A 21,478-nucleotide genomic window follows, 5' to 3' on the forward strand; every position below is an offset into this window, starting at 1 on the left:
ATGAAAAATGAGAAGCCTGCTGAAGAAGGAAGTTTTAGTCTGGTAATAGTTGAATAAAAACCAAAATAAGTGATTTCCAAGATATACATAAGGGCCATCATAGAGCAAGTGTTTAACAGCTTAGAGTCATATGCAGTAGGTTTCATTTGTTACCAAAAATGCAAAAAATTGATGTCAGGCAGAATCTAAAAGGGGCAGTATTTTCAAAGGATGTTTTGAAACAGTTAAAGTGGATCGACTTAAGTAGGATTCAGCAGGCTATAATTTCCCACCACATAATAGGCTACTGTGTCAATTAATACTAACAATACAACTGTCATTACCAGAGATTTTGTAAGGTAAGTGCATAGATTTCCCTCCCCGGTTTTATTGTATGATTTTGTTCCAGGTTGTAAGCACTGAGGTGGTGTTATTTATATCAAGAATAAACACGCATACTACTTGCTCTTTCCCATTGTGGAAACCTGCTAATAAAAACAAGAACTCTTAGTTCTGTAACAGGTGACAGCATGTGAAGAAGCTGGCTTCAACAGCAAAGGCTATCTTTCCTGAGCCAGGAGCTATAAAGTTTAGAAAGATTGTACAACTGATATTAAGCCCTTTTGGCAATCAAAACAAACACACAGAAGTCCGATGTGTCAATGCAACATGATGAATGCATGCTGTAACACTATCTGGTGGTGGTGATATGTGAGCTACACCCAAAACTTAAGATTAAACAAAATAATTTTTCTAATGAATCTGCAAAAATAACTTATAGGATTCTTCCAAATTTAGGTATCATGTTTTAAATCTCTAGCCCAGGTTTCTTCCCACCCTGCCCCCCTACTATCTCAATCTAGTTTCCTGGAGAACTAGTGAAACACTAGTGAAACATTTTAGATAAGTAGTCAGAATATTAGTTCTCATTAACACAAATATTTATTGATACTATTTATACAGTAAATTAGGTTGAATGTGAAGTTTTGGATAGCTTGAATTCACCAGTTTCTTGTGCACAAAGGTACTCTCTCATTTACAAATGGGCATTTCTCTTTGGCATCCATTAGTTTTTTGCCCAGATATTGGCCTCTGTCAAATATTAAAAAATCAACCTAGTTTCGATTAAACAAAACTAAAAGTGATTCCGTGGAGAGTGATTGTATGATTACCAAACACATCTGATGTTAAATGTCATTAAAGTGCTGCTTGATCATCTCTGTCAGTTTGTGCTAATTAAGACAGAGAGGGCTGGGATTTTATAAATCCCAAGAGTCTTATCTGAACAGTCTGCATATAAAAGTTGTCTCTTAGCCTGGTGAAGGGGTATCCATGAAGCTGTGGACTCTGCATTCTTGTCTTTGCTGGTCAATAACAGCCATCTTTCCAACTGTCATCTTTCATGCTACTGTAGGTTTTAGGAGCTGGCAAGGATCTGAAATAAAGCAATTTATAAAGTGATTTGCAAGTTTTAATGGAACATTACCATTTTATCTTCCATATATATTAATTACTTTGCAGGTGGCATCATGATCCAATGTTCTAGGGCACTGCTGAGATCAAAGCTCTACACAGCTATTAGCGCAACCATCCCACACTCAACATGTCTACAACTTTCAAGTTTCACTGGGCATCAGGTGACTGCACTAACCTCTTTTTTGTTAACATAGCCACTTGAGTCAGAGAAAAGATTGTCTTGTCTTTTCCAACCAAATGGATCACCAAGCTTATTATTTACTTATTTATTTGAGGGGCAAATTAATGAATGTGATATTAGAGGCGTACTGTCACCATCATGAGAGAGGCAGAATGGGACAGTGCTTAAGAGGACTCTGAAGTCAGACATACTTAGAACTGAAGGTCTTACTAGCTGAAGTCTTAGGCAAATTACTTAACCTCATTAAATTTTAATATTCTCCTCTGAAAAATAGGCATAATAACAGTACCTACATGTTTAAAGCTATTGTAAAAACTAAATAAGGTACAGATATGTTATTTAGCATAGTACGTAGCAAAAAGCTGTTATATTCTATTGAATTCAGAAATGTAGTATGTTATCTTAGAATAAAAGAAGTACAGGTAATTCAGTTTCAATGCTTACAGCACAAAAGCACTTTTTTCATGCAAATAAATATTTCAAGTTTAATTATATTTGACACCTAAGTTTACTGATAGTGGTAAGCACATTCCTGAAAGGTAGATGAAGACTACAGATACATGGTTCCAAAGCTGGCTAGGCTCAGAATCACCTGAAGATTAAACAAACAAATTTAAAAACAGCATACCTACAGATTTTGGGCTTCATACCAGATCTACTCTCTGTGGGTAAAACTTAGGCCTCTATATTTACATAAATACCACAGAAGATTCTGAATTGTAGCAAGGTTTGAAAACCACCCTCCTGGATTACATACTCAGACCTGATGGCTAGAAGTTTTATCTTAAATCTCATTCTAGGTTCTATTATGCTTTTAGTATCTTTATTGAATATCAATATATTCAAAATGAACAAACACCACATCCAAATGAAGTGGTTCTAACAATTTTTTCTAGAAGTTCACCAAGATACTTAGTTATGTTAGGCATCTGGGCAAATTTAACCTGTACCACAGTGATATAATACCCCAATGTCCCAAGTGAGAATTTCTTAAGTAAGGAAAGTAATCTTTTATTCAAATTGTACTAAGATGCTAGTGGGAACCCACTAGGACTCTTGATCTTCACTATCAAATGAAGAGATGAGGATAATTCCAGTCTACCCACTTCCCTATGCTCAAGAAGGTCAAAGCAGGGCATTTGCCACTTACCTGCGAACAGGCTGTGCAAGTTTGCTGCGAGGCACTGGTATACCCCCAGCAGAAGGGGCACTGGGTCTGGGCAAGCCACTTCTCATCACAGTTGTCCCTGCAGGTCTGGTTAGAGTAGTGCTGTTCATATTGCTGGGAGGATTTGCTGGGACTGTGTTCTGAACCATGGGAGGCCCAGGTGAGGAGGTGGTTTGCATGAGTTGTGTTGTTTCTTGGCTACCAGGAGAACCAGAGCCATGGTTACTAAATGCTTTTACTGGTTGCCGGAGAGCCAAAGGAGATGGTGCTGCAGGGGAGCGGAATTTGCCTGGAGAAGGTACTGTAGAATGGCAAAGAAAAATCAGTGTTTTCAGTGGAAACCAAGTGCAAGTGAAACCACTGCTTTATGACTGGGCACCAGTACATCTGTATTCATGAAAACTCACTCTACAGAAATGCAAGGAATAAAGAATATTTCTAGGGAGATAGATAGATAGATAGATAGATCGATCGATCACTGGTAGCTCTTAAGTAACCAAGTCCTTACTCAGAGGATTGCAACTATCCTTGACAACAGTGTTTTAACTAGGTCAGCTAGGAATCTACAAAACCAGAAAAGGCAATGCAGCATTCTGTTTTACTGTGGCAACCAACCTGAGCCATATTCTAGAGGTGAAAAAAATGCTGACTACTAGACAGCTGACTGGAATTTGAAACACACTTTCCCCTCAAAGAAACATTCATGTAAACATGTATCAAGTATCTGGAGAGTATACCTCTAAGTCCTGCATCATCCATAGTGTAACTTACAATTTAGAAACTAAGCCTGCTTCTATTGTTGTGCTTTACCAAGTAGGAAAGTTATAAATCTAGTTAGGGGCATATCAAGAGGTATATGAAGTCACAGGATAAAGATGGTACATTTTGCTGGAATGTCAATTCTACTGAGTGGTTATTTAAAATACATGTTGAAACAAATAATGATATATTAAAGAATTAAATGTACAATTTGCATTACTTTTTAAGTCAAAATAAGACTTCAAATAAATTTTATTCTTGTAGTGGTCCCTTAGCATCAGATGTCCTGGGGGACATTCATCCTTTCGTGTTTATCCTATTTGGAAAAATCATCTCTGGAAGGTTTCTTCAAATGCCCATGAATGGCTATATACAATATAAAACATATTACTTTATCATGCTTTACCTAGCAAAGAACTCTGGGGTGAGGTTCAGAGTGAACTGGGCGGGGGGCGAGGAAGGGAGGAGAGTGCAGGGGAGAAATGCATCAGTCCCCATATTCTCTCTCAACCTCCATTAGTTTGCCAAGGATATGAGTAGAGGAAAGTTTGACTGTGTGTCAGAATCCGAAGAAACTTTAAAAAATGGTTGGTGGGGTGCGGGGGGAGCCCAGGCACCTCCCCTAGAAAATCTAGTTTGGAATGGAAATCAAGATATTTATTTTAAAACCACCATAGGCACTTCCAACCATGCTGACAAAAACAGGACAGGGCTTACCCAGTTAAGATACATAAGAACAGTTTTCAAATATTGGACAACAGGCAGTATGGGACTGTAATCCCTGAGAGAGGGAAAATAAATGTGGTGAGCTCTACTGGCACCCTGGCTTTTTTTTGGGGGGGGGGGGCTTGAATTATAGCGTGAGGAGGAGGATCCAGAGTAGATCAAAGTTATCTTGCTGACTTGAGAAGACTAAACTTGGAATCTGAGGGGAAGATTACCTTAGAGGAGGGAGGTGCTCCAGAAGACCTATATAACTCAGCTTAGAGGTCTGCTTGAACCTTTGCTAGAATACTGAGCTGTGCATGCACCAAGTGAAGCTCCATGACACTGGGCAAAGGAGGCCTGGAGCACTGTAAACTGAACAGCTTCCAAAGCTCATACAGGACTGGGAAACATCTGAGTTTCAACCAATTAGATCAAAGAATCCTTGTCAAACACCCAGGGCAATCAGGGGACACTCCAAAAGGAATAAACTACTTCTAGAATAAAGCTACCCCAAATCCACTCAAACAAAACTTAAAAACAAGCCACTAAAGCAGGGGTCAGCAAGCTACTACCATGGGAAAGTAAAACGCTTTTTAAAAAAAAAATTTATTAAAATATGGCAACACTCATGTGTTTCTATATTGTCTATGGCTGCTTTCCAGCTACAAGAGTAGATGAAAATTTACAACAGAGACCATATCACCCACAATCCTAAAATATTTACTATTGGGCCCTTTAAGAAAACGTTTGCTGATCCCTGCTATAAAGGATTAAACTAACCCATAAAAAACTTACCTGTTTACCACAACGACATCTACACGATTTAAAAGAAGGTAACAAAATCCAGCACAGAACATAAAACTTCACAATGTCCACTAACCAATAAAAAATTAGTAGACATATAAAGAAATAGTAAAATGATAACCAAAACTAGGATAAAAATTAGTCAAGAGAAACAGATTAAGAAGTCACAGGAATGACTGAATTACCACGCAAGGACTTTAAAAAGAACTATTGTACATATGCTTAAGGATATTAAAAAACATATATAAATATGAGGTAATAAAAGATCTTTTAAAGAGCTAGATAGAACTTTAAAAAAAACATTTTTTCTATTATTATTGTTATTATTATTAGCCATGGCTTAAAGCTTGCAGGATCTTAGTTCCCGAACAGGGATCGAACCTGGGCCCCCTGCAGTGGAAGCACAGAGTCCTAACCACTGGACCGCCAGGGAATTCCCAATAGAACTTTTAAAGATGAAAAACTTATAATATATTCCAAGTGCTAAGTTCACTGGATGGGAATTAATAACAATTTAGATGTTGCAGAAGAAGAGGTAGCTGAAGACAACAATAAGAATTATCTAAACTAAAGCATACAGAGAATAAAAAGACTCAAAAAAGAAATGAAAAAGACTCAAAAAAGAAATGATAAAGCCTTAGTGATCTACACGTCAAAATCATGTGGTCTAATACATGCAACTGGAGTCCCAGATGAAAGGGGTTATAAGTGGGACAGAAAAGGTTTGAAGAATGGCTGAAAATCTTCCAAATTTGATGAAAACTATAAACTCAAGTATCTAAGTAGTTTAAAAAACAAACTTTTTTTTTTTTTGACACAGACCTACTAAAGAATGGACTTGAGGATATGGGGAGGTGGAAGGGGTAAGCTGTGACAAAGCAAGAGAGAGGCATGGACATATATACACTACCAAACGTAAAACAGATAGCTAGTGGGAAGCAGCCGCATAGCACAGGGAGATCAGCTCAGAGCTTTGTGACCACGTAGAGGGGTGGGATAGGGAGGTTGGGAGGGAGGGAGACGCAAGAGGGAAGAGATATGGGAACATATGTATATGTATAACTGATTTACTTTGTTATAAAGCAGAAACTAACACACCATTGTAAAGCAATTATACTCTAATAAAGATGTAAAAAAAAAAAAAAACTCAGACTTCGATCTAGAGTTCTATATCCAGCAAAATTATCATTCAAAACTAACATCAAAGTAAAGACTTTTAAAGACAAACAAAATCTGAGAATATTTGTTGCCAGCAAGTCTTTCACTAACAGAAATGCTAAAGGAAGTTCTTCAGGCAGAAGCAAAATGATACCAAATGGCAACCCTGATCTGCATAAAGCAATAAACAGTGCCAGGAATGGTAAATATTTTGGGAAACACAAAAGATCTTTAATAAATCATTTTTAATTTCACTAAAAGATAACTGTAAAATAAAACTAACAAACACATTCTCTGTGATTTAATATAATATATATAAAGAGAGTAAAAGTAAATGATAAACGTAGCACAAAAAATGGGAAGAAATGGAAATATACTGTTCTGAGGTTCTTACATTATAAGTGAAGTGGTATATTACTTGAAGATAACTGTAATAAGTTAAATATGTACACTGTACACTCTAAAGCAACCACTTAATAAAAAGCAAAAAAAAAAAAAAAAGAGATAGAAAGTAAGCCAACCATGAAAATAAAATGTAATATAAAAAAGTACACAGATATTCCAAAAGACTGAAAGCAAAGGAGAAAAGGAACAAAAATCTGAAGAGACAAAGAGAAAACAAGTTGTGAGACAGATTTTAAACCAACCATATTAATAACTGCATTAAACGTGAACAGTGATCACTCCAATTAAAAGGTAAATATTGGGCTACCCTGGTGGTGCAGTGGTTGAGAATCTGCCTGCTAATGCAGGGGACACGGGTTTGAGCCCTGGTCTGGGAGGATCCCATATGTCACGGAGCAACTAGGCCTGTGAGCCACAACTACCAAGCCTGCGCGTCTGGAGCCCGTGCTCTGCAACAAGAGAGGCCGCGATAGTCAGTGGCCCGCGCACCGCGATGAAGAGTGGTCCCTGCTTGCCACAACTAGAGAAAGCCCTCGCACAGAAACGAAGACCCAACACAGCAAAAATAAATAAATAAATTACTAAATTCCTACCCCCAACATCTTCTTTAAAAAAAAAAAAAAAGGTAAATATTGCCAGTATGGACAAAAAAGCAAGAGCAACATGCTATTTAAAAGAAACACATTTTAGATATAAAGACACAGGTTAAAAGTAAAAGGACAGAAAAAGTTTTACCTTATACAAAACCGATTATGAAAAAGATGGAGTGTTTATAATAATATCAGAAAGCAATTACCATCAGAGATAGAGTTCATAAAGATAAAAGGGGTTGATTCAGCAAGAGGACATAAGAATACTAGTTATGTATACCCAAAAACAAATATACAAAACACATGAAACAGACATAACTGAAAGGAACTAAAAAAGTCCAGAATTAGTTAGATATTTCAACACTCCTTGAAACAAATAGGTAGAAAATCAGAAAGGACAAAGACATGACCAACACCATCAATCAAGCTGACCTGACATTTATAGAACACTCCATTCAAATGGACACAGCTCAAATGTCCATCAGCAGGTGAATAGGTAAACAAATTGTGGTATATCCATACAACAGAATACCACTCAGCAACAAAGAGGAGAAAACTGCTGATACAACAAGGATCATTCTCAAAAATTAGGCAAATCTAACTTATGGTAACTAAGCACAAATCAGATATTTGTCTGCAGCTGGGAGAACTGACTGGGAGGAAGTACAAAAAAAACTTTGGGGGATGATGTAAATGTTCGATAACTTTACTGGGCTGGCTGCATGAATGTATACTCTTGTAATTAAAATTGTGCATTTAAAATTCCACCTGAGTAAAGCTGATTAAAAAAAAAACTCCAGGACTTCCCTTGTGGTCTAGTGGTTAAGACTCCGCGCTTCCCCACGCTTCCACTGCAGTGGGTGCAGGTTCAATCCCTGGTTGGGGAAGTTCTGGATGCTGCAGGGTGCAGCCGAGAAAAAAACAAAAACAAAAACAAAACCAAAAAACCCCCCAAAACTCCATAAGGGGCTCTAAAGTAAGGCCATAATTGAGAATAATTATGAACCAATTATATCTTGAATCAATTATATCCAACAAACTGTTACAGTCTCTTCTGGTAGAAAACTGAAGACAAGATGTCCACAGGACCCAAGTACCCTGAATTGCAAATTCCATGATCTTCACAGAAGTGTTTTTTTTTTTACCTTACATAATCCATCTTCCCCTTTCTATAGGTGACTATGAAAGTGTTTTCTCAATTCTATTCCCTACAGTCCCAGCTTTGTCTCCACCCAAGTTGTTTCACTGTCTTCCTGGAAGCTCACTGGATAACTGAGACTCTATGTCTAAGTTATCCTCTAGCCACTATCTAAGGGTGGTGCCTAGACCTGCTCCTTCCAGTACCAACTCCAGAAAAGCCACCTTCAGTCCTAGTTTTTTTTTTACCATACTTGGCAGCCTTTTGACTGGGATTTTGTTTTGGTGGGGATGCAGGTTTCAGATAGGAGGCAAGAACAGTAAAGTTCAGAGGAGGATCATTGAGTTTCAAGGAGTATTTTGGAAAAGTCTGGAGAGCTGGGGATAGACAGAAATGAGGTCAGGTTAAGAGATTCACTAAGACATTGTGAATGACAATCTAGTAGGTGAGAGACGACCAAGGAGTCCTAGGCTTCTTTCTTATGGTGACCGATGTAGAGGGTATGGTGAAGTTAGGCAGATCATCTTGATGAGTCTGAGAGTGTTTCATTTCTTTCTTTCTTTTTTTTTTTTAAATAGTATTTATTTATTTGGTTGCGCCAGGTCTTAGTTGCAGCAGGCAGGCTCCTTAGTTGAGGCTCGTGGGCTCCTTAGTTGTGGCATGTGAACTCTTAGTTGCCGTATGCATGTGGCATCTAGTTCCCTGACCAGGGATCGAACCCGGGCCCCCTGCATTGGGAGCACAGAGTCTTAATCACTGCGCCACCAGGGAAGTCCCTGAGAGTGCTTCATTTCTACATCACAGCTTTATAAATACTGGAATATATCTATAATGTTTGGAATGTCTCACCAAAGCTTATCTTGAAAATAGGCTTTGTGAAAGAAAGCCTTTTCCTCTGGAAAAACTTCTGACCACCATTTTAACTATTAATAGTTATGCCAGGGAAATGGTTGTCTCCTGAAATTTTTTAAGAATGTGAATCTCAGACTTTCACTTGGAAAATGGAATAGATGAACTTTTCCCTATTTCTCCCAGGAAATATAATTTAAGACCGTGGGCACTGTATATAAAACAGACATAAGACTGAAACATGGAGAGAAGAAGAAACACTACCCAGGAACCTTGAGACCTGAGGGATGACATGGTAATGAGTTCCCAGGATTTTCTTTTGCCTCATATATCCCAGATTAAAGCTGAAGAAGGCAGCAACCCAAAAAGGCCTTTGGGTATGACAGACCAAAAAAAAAATCTGCTCTCTCTAGCCAAAGGACTAGGAAAGAAAACTTTTAGATAACTGCTCTGCTCCAGCCAAACACCACAGAAAAAACTGTGGCACTACTGTAACCAATGCCAACAAAGGCTAGTGGGGAGCCTGGACTTCTATCCTTCTGAGACTGAACAAGGCCTACAAACACCTTATCCAGGGAGGTAAGAGAGAAGGAAGTAATGAGGTGCTCTTTTCCCTCCTCTTGGGTTGGTGTCAGAGGAGGACTAACAGAGAGTCAGGACTTTCATGATTGCTCACTGGTAATAAGACCACCCTCAACACAGTTTCAGTGGAGACCATATGGGGAGCCAAAATTTCTACTTCCACCCAGTCAGTCCCTCCCCGTTGGGTGTCAACAGGAACTGAGTGGGGAACCTGGGCGTCTATTCCCATAGCAGTAATGAAATCCCCCGCCCCTCATCCACCAAATGCCTGAGTGGTGCCAGAGAAAGACATACCCTTTCATAAAAGGGTAGGTTTAAATAAGATCTAGACTCTCACAATCTGAAAATGTCCAGATTTCAATTAAAAAAAAAACAATTTATCATACCAAGAAGCAGGAAGATCTTAAACTAAATAAAGAAAATCAAGAGATGTGAACACCAAGATGACAGAGACGTTAGAATTATTTGACAAAGATTTTAAAGTAGCTATCACATATAAGGAATCTAAAAAAACAGTACTGAAGAACCTAGTGGCAGGGCAGGAATAAAGACACAGATGTAGAGAACAGACCTGAGAACACAGGGAGGGGAGGGGAAGCTGGGACAAAGTGAGAGAGTAGCACTGACAAATATACACTACCAAATGTAAAATAGGTGGCTAGTGGGAAGCTGCTGCATAGCACAGGGAGATCAGCTGGGTGCTTTGTGACCACCTAGAGGGGTGGGATAAGGAGGGTGGGAGGGAGGCTCAAGAGGGAGGGGATATGGGGATACATGTATACATATAGCTGATTCACTTTGTTGTACAGCATAAACTAACATAATATTGTAAAGCAATTATACTCCAATGAAGATATTTTTAAAAAAATAAAGTAGCTATCATAAAATTTTTTGAATGAGTAATTCTTAACACTTGAAATATGCAAAAATACAAAGTCTCAACAAATAAATAGAAGACACAGAGAAACGGGAATCAAATGTAAATTTTAAAACTTAAAAATGCATTTACCAAAATAAAAAACTCAGTGGATGAGCTCAGTAGCAGAATGGGGGCTGGGGGAGCCCCAGTGAACTGCAAGATAGAACAAAAGAAATTACCCAATTTGAACATAGAAAAAATAGACTTAAAAAAAAAAAAGCCTCCCAATGAAATAGAAATAAAAGTGAAAATAAACAAATAGGACCTAATCAAACTTACAAGCTTTTGTACAGCAAAGGAAACCATAAACAAAACAAAAAGACAGCCTACAGAATGGGAGAAAATATCTGCAAATGATGTGACTGACAAGGGCTTAATTTCCAAACTATACAAACAGCTCATACAGCTCAACAACAAAAAACAATTGAAACAACCCAATTGAAAAATGGGCAGAAGACCTAAATAGACATTTCTCCAAAGAAGACATACAGATGGCCAATAGGCACATAAAACGAAACTCAACATCGCTAATGATTAGAGAAATGCAAATCAAAACTACCATGAGGTACCACCTCACACTGGTCAGGGTCACAGGGGCATCATTAAAGAGTACACAAATAAGTGCTGGAGAGGGTGTAAAGAAAAGGGAACCCTCCTACAGTATTTGTGGGAATATAAGTTGGTGCAGCCACCTTGGAAAACAGTATGGAAGTTCCTCAAAAAACTAAAAATATATCTAGCATATGATCCAGCAATCCCACTCCTGGGCATATACCTGGATAAAACTACAATTCAAAAAGATACATGCACCCCTATATTCATAGCAGCACTATTCACAACAGCCAAGACATGGAAACAACCTAAATGTCCATCAACAAATGAATGGATAAACAAGATGTGTTAAATATATACAATGGAATACTACTCAGCTGTAAAAAAGAATGAAATAATGCCATTTTCAGCAACATGGATGGACTTAGAGATTATCATACTAAGTGAAGTAAGTCAGAAAGAGAAAGACAAATACCATATGATATTACTTATATGTGGAATCTAAAATATGACACAAATGAACCTATTTAAGAAATGTTAACAGACTCACAGACATAGAGAAAAGACTTGTGGTTGCCAAGGGAGAAGGCAGTAGGGGAGGGATGGATTGGGAGTTCGGGATTAGCAGATGCAAACCATTATATCTAGAATGGATAAACAACAAGGTCCTACTGTATAACACAAGGAACTACATTCAATATCCTGTGATAAACCATAATGAAAAAGAATTTTTAAAAGAATGTGTGCGTATATATATATGTATAAGTGAATCACTCTGCTGTACAGTAGAAATTAACAAAACACTGTAGATCAACTACTTCAATAAAAAAAAGAAAAAACTGAACAGAATTTTTGGGGACCTGTGGGACTACAAGAAAAGACCCACATTTTCTTGCCAATGGAGTACTGGGAGGAAAGGAGAAAGAGAGGACAAAAAGTACTGTGAGAAATAATGACTTCCCATATACGAAAACTTCCCATATTTGTCAAAGGACATAAACCTGCAGATTCAAAAAACTAGGAGAACACCAACTGGGTAAATCCAAAGCAATCCATGCCAAGACACATCATAGTTATAAACTTCTGAAAATGAAACACAAGAAAAAACCTTGAAATCAGAGAAAGAAATAATACCTAACCTATAAGGGAAAATGAATTCTAACAGTGGATTTCGCATCATAGCCCTCAGAGGCCAGGAGAAAAGTAGCAAATATTTTTCAAGAGTTGAAAGAAATGTCAGCCCAGAATCTTATACTCAGAGAAAATATCCCAGAAGAACTAAGGGAAAATCAAGACATTCTCAGACAAGAGAAAACCAACACAACTTGTGGCCAGCAGACTCCCCTCCCCCACAAAATCCCCAACTAAACAAATTCTATAAACAGAAAGAAAATGATAAAAACATGGAAACTTGGAATATCAGAAAAGAAGAAAGAATAAGGTAAGCAAAAATATGGGCAGACACATAGGCTTTCCCTCTCCTTGAGTTTTCAAAATTATATGTGCAGGTTGAAGAAAAAATTGTAACACTGATGTTGTTGGAAATATTATTTAAAGAAAATATTTAAGACAATTATAAATGGGGTGAGGGTAAAGGTACATGAAAAAAGGTAAGGTTTGGGCTTCCCTGGTGGCACAGTGGTTGAGAGTCCGCCTGCTGATGCAGGGGACATGGGTTTGTGCCCTGTTCTGGGAAGATCCCACATGCTGCGGAGCGGCTAGGCCCATGAGCTGTGGCCGCTTAGCCTGCGCGTCCAGAGCCCATGCTCCGCAACGGGAGAGGCCACAGCAGTGAGAGGCCTGCGTACCACAAAAAAAAAAAAAAAAAAAAAAAAAGGTAAGGTTTACATATTTGAACTGATAAAATGATAACATTAACAGACTGTGATATGTATATACGATGTTATGTATACATAATGTAATGTAATGCAACCACTACATATGCAAACATATGGACTAAAAAACACTATATATAAGTCAAAATGGAACTCTAAAGAATGTTCAAATAACCCCAGGAATGCAGGAAAAAGAAAATAGAGAAATGAAAAAGAGAAAAAACAAATAAAATGGCAGACTTAAGCATATCAATAATTACATGAAATGTAAATGGTCCATCTACACCAATTATGAAGACAGAGATTTGGTAGAAATGCATTTAAAACATAACCTAACTTTATGCTGTCTTTAAGAAACTCACTTCAAATATAAAAATAGGGCTTCCCTGGTGGCACAGTAGTTGAGAGTCCACCTGCCGATGCAGGGGACATGGGTTCGTGCCCTGGTCCGGGAAGATCCCACATGCCGTGGAGCGGCTAGGCCCATGAGCCATGGCTGCTGAGCCTGTGCTCCACAACGGGAGAGTCCACAACAGTGAGAGGCCCGTGTACCGAAAAAAAGAAAAAAGAAAAAAAAAATATATATATAAAAATATAGATATGGGGAGGTTGAAAGTTAAGGGATGGAAAAAATATATCAAGCAAATAATACAAAAGGAAAGCATGATGGTTATATTAACATCAGATAATGAAAAATAAAATTATCAGGGACAAAGGGATACTACATAATGAAAGCAGGGTCAAATTACCAAGAAGACAAAACAATCCTAAATGTGTATGTACTAAACAGAGCTATAAAAATGTGAAGGATAAACTTACAGAACTAAAAGGAGAAACAGACAAATCCACAATAGTTGGAGACTTAAACACCCCCCTCTTAACAACTGATAGAACATGTAAGAACTCAACATCACCACCACCAACCACAGAATCTGACATTTACAGAACAATCCACTAAACAACAGGAGAATATACATTCTTTTCAAGTGTCCACAGAATATAAGCCAAGATAAGACTATGCCCTGGGCCATAAAGTAAATTACAACAATTTTTTAAAAACTGAAATTACAAAGAATACTTTCTCTGACCATAATACAATCAAACTAGAAATCAATAGCTAAAAGGTAACAAAAAGATGAAAAAAATCACTTGAAAACTAAATGATATACTTCTCGATAGAAATTTTATAATACATGGAAATGAAAAAAATTAAAATACAAAATATCAAAGTTTGTGGGTATAATTAGGAAAAAGAAAAGTCTTAAATCAGTAATCTAAGTTCCTACTTCAAAAAGCTAGAGAAAGTAAAATAAACTCAAAGCAAGCAGAAGATAATAAAGAGCACAAATCAATGAGACTGAATAAAGAAAAACAGAGAAATCAAAGAAATAAAGATTTCTTTCAAGATGACAATAAAATTGACAAGCCTGACAAAATAAAAAGGAGAGAAAACAAATTACCAATATCAGTAATGAAATGGGATATCACTGCAGACCCTGAAGACATCAAAAGGATCATAAGGGAGTACTAAGAACAATCCTACACACATTAATTTGACAATTTAGATGAAATGAACCAATTCTTCAAAAAACTAACACGACTCATCTTGTATATAACAGATAAACTGAATGGCCATATAATTATTAAGGAAACTGACTTCATAATTCAAAACCCTCTGAAAGAGAAACCTCCAGGCCCAGATGGTTTTGCTGGAAAATTCTACCAAAGGTTTAAAGAAGAATTAACACCAATTCTATACACTCTCTATCAGAAAACAGAAGAGGAGGGAACACATCACAATTCATTTTATGAAAGTAGTATCACCAGTAGTACCAAAAACTACTGTGTCACTAGATAGTGACAAAAAAGATAGTGTCAAAAAAGAAACCTACGGACCAATATCTGTCAGGAAAATAGACATAAACCTCCTTAACAAAATATTAGCAAACAGAACTCAGTGATACATAAAAAATAATTATATACCATGATTGAGTGGGATTTATTCCAGGATGCAAAGTTGGTTCAATATTTGAAAATCAATCCATGTAATCTACCACAATAACAGGCTAAAGAAGAAAAATCACATGAGCCTACCTATTGATGTAAAAAAAGTGTCTGACAAAATTCAACACATATTCATGACAAAATTTTCAGAAAAACAGGGAATAGGAACTTTAACTTGATAAAGAGCACCTACAAAAAATCTACAGCTAACATTATATTTAATGATGAAAGACCGAATGCTTCCCCTCTAAGATCAGGAACAAGGCAAGGATACAGGCTCTCACCACTCTTATATAACACATGCTGGAAGTTCTAGCCAGTGCAATAAACAAGAAAAGGAAATAACGGACATATAGATTAGAAAGAAAGAAAGAAACTTTCCCCACGATTGTTTACAAAGAAAATCCCAAGGAATCTAAAAACAAAAGAACAAAACAAAAAAAACCTTCCAGAAATTTTGAGTTCAGGAAAGTCACAGGATGGAAGATTAACATACAAAAATCGATTGTATTTCTATACGCTGGCAATAAATGCATGGAAATAAAAATTTTAAATGCAATACCATTTGCACTGCACCCCCAAAAAGAGAAAATAGATAAATAGATGTAAATCTAATAAAACAAATCTCGGCAAATATCACAGGTTAACTGCAAAGATCAAATGAGCGATGTGTAAGTAAACTGTTGGTAAAATGTAAAATGTTATAGGATTTGTAAGGCGTATCATATCCATGCCTCCCTTATCTAAGGAAGATGGTGCTTTTCAGCCTGCTGCAGCTCAGTTATCTGGAAAGATATTCAACAATGTCACTCAGGACACTCAGTCTCCTAAGCTGTCCTTATAAATTAACTAAAATATAGGGATTAAGTAAATTAGGCTCCATTACCCAAATTAATTATGACAGCAGGCTATAGTTTCTCTTTACTCATTGTGGATACCGAGAATTACACTGGAATCAAGGCACAAAATGAAGGAATGTTACCTGCTCCAAGCAAGAATTAGAATTCTATTTATAAAACTGAGATATGACTAAGAATGTTAACTGTGGTGTCTAAGTCATCTCTAAAATAGAATGGTAGGTGATATGAGGATTCTTAATTTTTGAATATTCATTTTTGTCTTTCAATAAGCATTTAATAAAAATGGTAAGTTTATTTTCTAATTAAGGATTGTATAATTCAGCAGGCACTTAACTCTAAAATGGAGAAGTTGAGTAAACTGTATACTGTTTTTAGCTTGATACTCCACTGAATACAAAATGTTTTACAAATAATATATCTCAATATTAAACACTATCTTGCAATATAAAAACTAGACACTTCAAGTGGTTATCTTCAGTCATGTGTCAACCAAACTACAAATTACATTAATTGTATAATTTTTAAAAATATGTAAATATCCAATAAATGCACAGTTTGCAATAAAAATACACACATTGCCAAACACTGGCTACCATGACTGACAGGGAGCAAAGTACATATGCCATTCAATTATTTAAAAAATAAAGACAAAAATACTTCCTTGTCGGGCTTCCCTGGTGGCGCAGTGGTTGAGAGTCCGCCTGCCGATGCAGGGGACATGGGTTCGTGCCCCGGTCCGAGAAGATCCCACGTGCCGTGGAGTGGCTGGGCCCGTGGGCCATGGCCGCTGAGCCTGCGTGTCCGGAGCCTGTGCTCCGCAGTGGGAGAGGCCGCAACAGTGAGAGGCCCGCGTACCGCAAAAAAAAAAAAAAAAACAACTTCCTTGTCAACTATCCCTTACTCTATAGGTATATCATTCCAGTCACTCAATGGTCTATGCACCATAAATGATGGCAAGGATAAGGACTTTAAAATAATTTCTGGTTATTAAAGACCACAGAGATGAAGTAAATATGATTCTCTCATTACAGAGTTAAAGAATCCTTGTTAGGACTTCCCTGGTGGCACAGTGGTTAAGAATCCACCTGCCAATGCACGGGACACGGGTTCAAGCCCTGATCTGGGAAGATCCCACATGCCGTGGAGCAGCTAAGCTCATGTGCCAGAACTACCGAGCCTGTGCTCTAGAGCCCATGTGCCACAACTACTGAGCCCATGAGCAGCAACTACTGAAACCCGTGTGCTCTAGGGTCCACGTGCTGCAACTACTGAGCCCATGAGCAGCAACTACTGAAACCCATGTGCTCTAGAGCCTGTGAGCCACAACTACTGAGCCTGAGCACCACAACTACTGAAGCCTGCATGTTCTAGAGCCTGCGTGCCGCAACTACTGAGCCCACGAGCTGCAACTACTGAAAATGGTGTGCTCTAGGGCCCGCATGCTACAACTACTGAAGCCTGTGTGCTAGAGCCTGTGCTCTGCAACAAGAGAAGCCACCACAATGAGAAGCTTGAGCACCACAACGAAGAGCAGCCCCCACTCACCACAACTAGAGAAAGCCCATGCGCAGCAACAAAGACCCAACGCAGCCATAAATAAATAAATAAATAAATAAATAAATTTTAAAAAATCCTTGGTATAAGAGATACTAGTAACTACTACAACCCTTCCACTTTACAGAGAAGGAAAATTGCCACAACCACAGAAATCAACTGAGCAAATAAACAGGAAAGTCAGGACTTGAATTCAGGTCTCCTGATTCCCAGATTGGTGTTCTTTACCTCTCGGTAATACCAAAAGAGAAACACCTCTGGGAGTAGACATTAAAATGTCTTTTTCACCATTTTAACTTTCAACTAGACTCAGAAAGTTTATTTGTGGGGCTACTATCCAATGCAGGTTTTATAATATACAACACCAAGGCATATTAAGTTTGTAATGGCTGACAAGTAATCATAAAAAAACAACAAGACATAGAATTCCTTGACTTCTTCTTTCATTAGGGTACAGTACTTACCATTATTTTTGTAAGCATATATTTATCAAGAGAATATTTATTAAACATAAGAGGCAGAAGAAACCCCTGGGAACAGGTTTTGCTAGCTTTTCTACCATACATACAAAAAGACTGACAGATAAGAATAAATAAGCTACCAGCAAACATTTGCAGCATTAGCAGCATTATTTACAACAGGTACAAAGTGGAAACAACTCAAATGTCCACCAACTGTTGAATGGATAAACAAAATTTGTTTGAAAGAAGCCAGTTGCAAAGATCACATATTGTATGATTCCACTGATATGAAATGTTCAGCACAGGCAAATCCAGAGTCAGAAAGATTAGTGGTTGCCAGTGACTGGAAGGAGTGGGGAATGGGAGTGACTGTTAATGGGCATGGTGTTTCTTATGGGGTGATGATAATCTCTAAAATCAGACAGTGGTTAACAGTTGCTCAACTCTGTGAATATACCGTTAACCTTTGAGCAATTCAGGGGGTTAGGGGTGCTGACCCTCTGCACACTGGAAAATCCACATATAACTTCGCAGTTGGCCCTCTACATACATGGTTCTGCATCTGTGGATTCAACTAACTACAGATTGTGTAGTATTGTAGCACATACTTAGTGAAAAAAATCCGTGTATAAATGAACCCATACAGTTCAAACCTGTGTTGTTCAAGGGTTAACTGTACTAAAAAACACTGATTTATACACTTTAAAAGGATGAATTTTAAAACAGGGGAGGGGAGTAAAAGCAAGAAATCTCAGAAAATAAACAGCCATTTTTTTTTTTTTTTTGCGGTACACGGGCCTCTCACTGTTGTGGCCTCTCCTGTTGTGGAGCACAGGCTCCAGACACGCAGGCTCAGCAGCCACGGCTCACGGGCCCAGCCGCTCCGCAAACAGCCATATTTTTGAACAGTTTCCTAAAACAAAAGAAGAGGGAGCACTAGAGCCATAAATTAGAAAATCTTAAAACTCCCTTTCTAAACGTTTAGAAAAACCAATTTCACAGAAAAATGAGCAATAGAAAAAGAGTAAGGCAAAATCCCATATAAAGTTATTAAATAAAAAATAGAGAGAATAAGGAATAGAATAATATTCCTACTAATGGTGAAACCTTGCCAAATATGTCCACCATGCACACGCACAAAAAGATGAAAATTACAAGATATGAAAGAACATAAATCAGAATGAATAAACACTCAAAAGGGAGGTGGTGGAACACAGATAAGAATCAGACATAAAATAAATCATTTCAAAATGAAGTCTAAGACAGAAGGAATACAAGCGTCACCATACACAGTATCTTATGCTTTAAAAGAAATAAACAATGAAAATAAACTTTTATAGAACAAGAAGAAATGAAGAAAGATGAAAAGGATTCAAGAGAAGGCAAGAAACACAGAAGAAAGGCAAAGAACACCCAACATGTGTACAAGAAGAGTCCCCACAAAAAAAGAAAGTCAAAACAAAAGAACACAATAAAAAAAAACTATAATTCTAAAGAACTTGCCTAAATTTTTTAAAACTCTGCAATTTCAAATTGAAATAACACACCACATATCTGGGGAAATCAACTCGAATGACAAACACTAAGACATATTCTAATAAATTATTGAACTTTAAAGGAGAAGAAAACAACCTTTGGACATCCAGATAAAAATACCAAACGATTGTAAAGGAAACAATTCTTTATTCCTGACAAAAATGGAGTCATATATTTAAGACACTCAAGGAAAGAAAATGTGAGCCAAAGATTTCATATCTAGCTAATGACTTTCAAATATAAAAAGAGCAGACAAGCTATCATCAACATGCAAAAATTGAGGGAATGGATATTGTTCCCATAACTCCTTAAGGAATCTAACAGAGGATAAGTTTTAAACAAGAAAACTGACTGGTGAGACAATATCAACAGACAGGTAGCAAGCATTAAATATTATTTAAATGTAGGGCTGAGACTAAATGAGGCATATAAAGGAGAGTATATAATATTTATGGAAAAAGTTTTTTTATTTTTATTGGAGTATAGTTGATTTACAATGTTGTGTTAATTTCAGGGGTACAGCAAAGTGAATCAGCTATACATACACATATAACCACTCTTTTTTTAGATTCTTTTCCGATATAGGCCATTAGAGTATTGAGTAGAGTTCCCTGTGCTATACAGCAGGTTCTTATTAGTCATCTATTTTATATATAGTAGTGAATATATATCAATCTCCCAATTTATCCCTTCCCCCCTTATCCCCTAGTAACCTATTTATGGAAAAAGTTTTATAAACTTCTTTTAGTAACCATATTGTATGGTATTACACTAATGTTATCCCCAGAAGATTCTGTGTAAAACGTGGGAGAAAACAAATTATTAAATGATACTCTATTTCTATGTGTTTCTGAGAGACAGACTTCTTGGAGCAGAATAAAAGAAAGAAAGCTTTAAGTTAAAAGAGGTTAAGTAATTATCCTCAAGCCCTAAATCTGATTAGGAAGTATCAGCATGAACTCATTAAGCATTCAATCTTAAAAAATATACAAACACAAATCTACACATATATATTTCTAGTAACTGAAAAGAACTAGAAACAATGACCAACTGGATAGTAAAGAGCACAACTAAAAACTCAGACTTTGGTTTTGAAATTCCATTTCCTACCAAAAGAAATCAGGATTTTTTTTTTTGAGAAATAACTAAATTCAGGTCTGTGGCAGGAAGTGTATAAGATGAGCCTATCTTGTCATACCAGTTATCAAGACGTTATCAAAGACTACCAGGGTTGTGTCAAAAAGACCTGAACACCAACTTGAAGATGCTTCTACCAAAGTTGGGAAAATACTCAGATGGAAACACATTAAAAAATGTTTAAATCTGTAACTTTATAATGATATATACATATATATATATATATATATATGTACGTGTGTATATATATATATATATATATATTAAAAATATTGTTTACCTTTGGAGGATCCTAGATTGCCAATTTTTTATTTTGTAAACTGGTAAATAAAGGGAAAGAACAAGTATTGAAATAAAACCTCAGTGCTGGTTAACCAACGAATAAGGTAAAGTTTCTCTTAGGAATGTTAGAATTGAAATAACCCAATTCTGCAATTTCTAATAAAGTAAGGATATAGGCATTATGCATCAATGCCTGCTAATATCATACGAAACAGGCAACGCCAAGAAGTACCACCACCTATATAGTAGTCTTGCCAAAAATAACATAACTGAACCTAATTAAGCATGTGGATAACTAACAATTTATAGGAAATACAGAGGAACTGATAAATGACACCATGGAAAATCCAGTCTGTGTGAACATCTACAGGACAAGTGATTTGGTGGTTTCTTCAAACAACAAGGGGGAGTAAAGAGTTGGAGGAAAACTGTAAATTAAGAGAAACTTAAAAAAGACATATATTAAAGAGACAAAACTATAATTTCATTACTTGGATGATAAAAATTATACAGAAAAGTAAGGAAGTGATAGCTGGAAAAA

General features: G+C 37.0%; 1 protein-coding gene across 1 annotated transcript in view; it reads right to left on the bottom strand.

Moving 5' to 3' along the window:
* Positions 1-902: 902 nt before the first annotated feature.
* The window catches only part of SLAIN2 (SLAIN motif family member 2), a 78,680-nt gene continuing 58,104 nt past the window's right edge, over positions 903-21,478 (bottom strand). Inside the window, exons 7-8 of the mRNA XM_007456102.1 lie at positions 2,787-3,105; positions 903-1,414 (exon numbers count right to left, since the gene is read on the bottom strand). Coding sequence (XP_007456164.1) covers positions 1,348-1,414; positions 2,787-3,105 — 386 coding nt within the window. The 3' untranslated portion in view covers positions 903-1,347. The remainder of the gene's footprint in view (positions 1,415-2,786; positions 3,106-21,478) is intronic.

The sequence above is a fragment of the Lipotes vexillifer genome, unplaced genomic scaffold (assembly GCF_000442215.2).
Source record: "Lipotes vexillifer unplaced genomic scaffold, Lipotes_vexillifer_v1.1 scaffold42, whole genome shotgun sequence".
In the NCBI taxonomy this organism is placed as follows: Eukaryota; Metazoa; Chordata; class Mammalia; order Artiodactyla; family Lipotidae; genus Lipotes; species Lipotes vexillifer.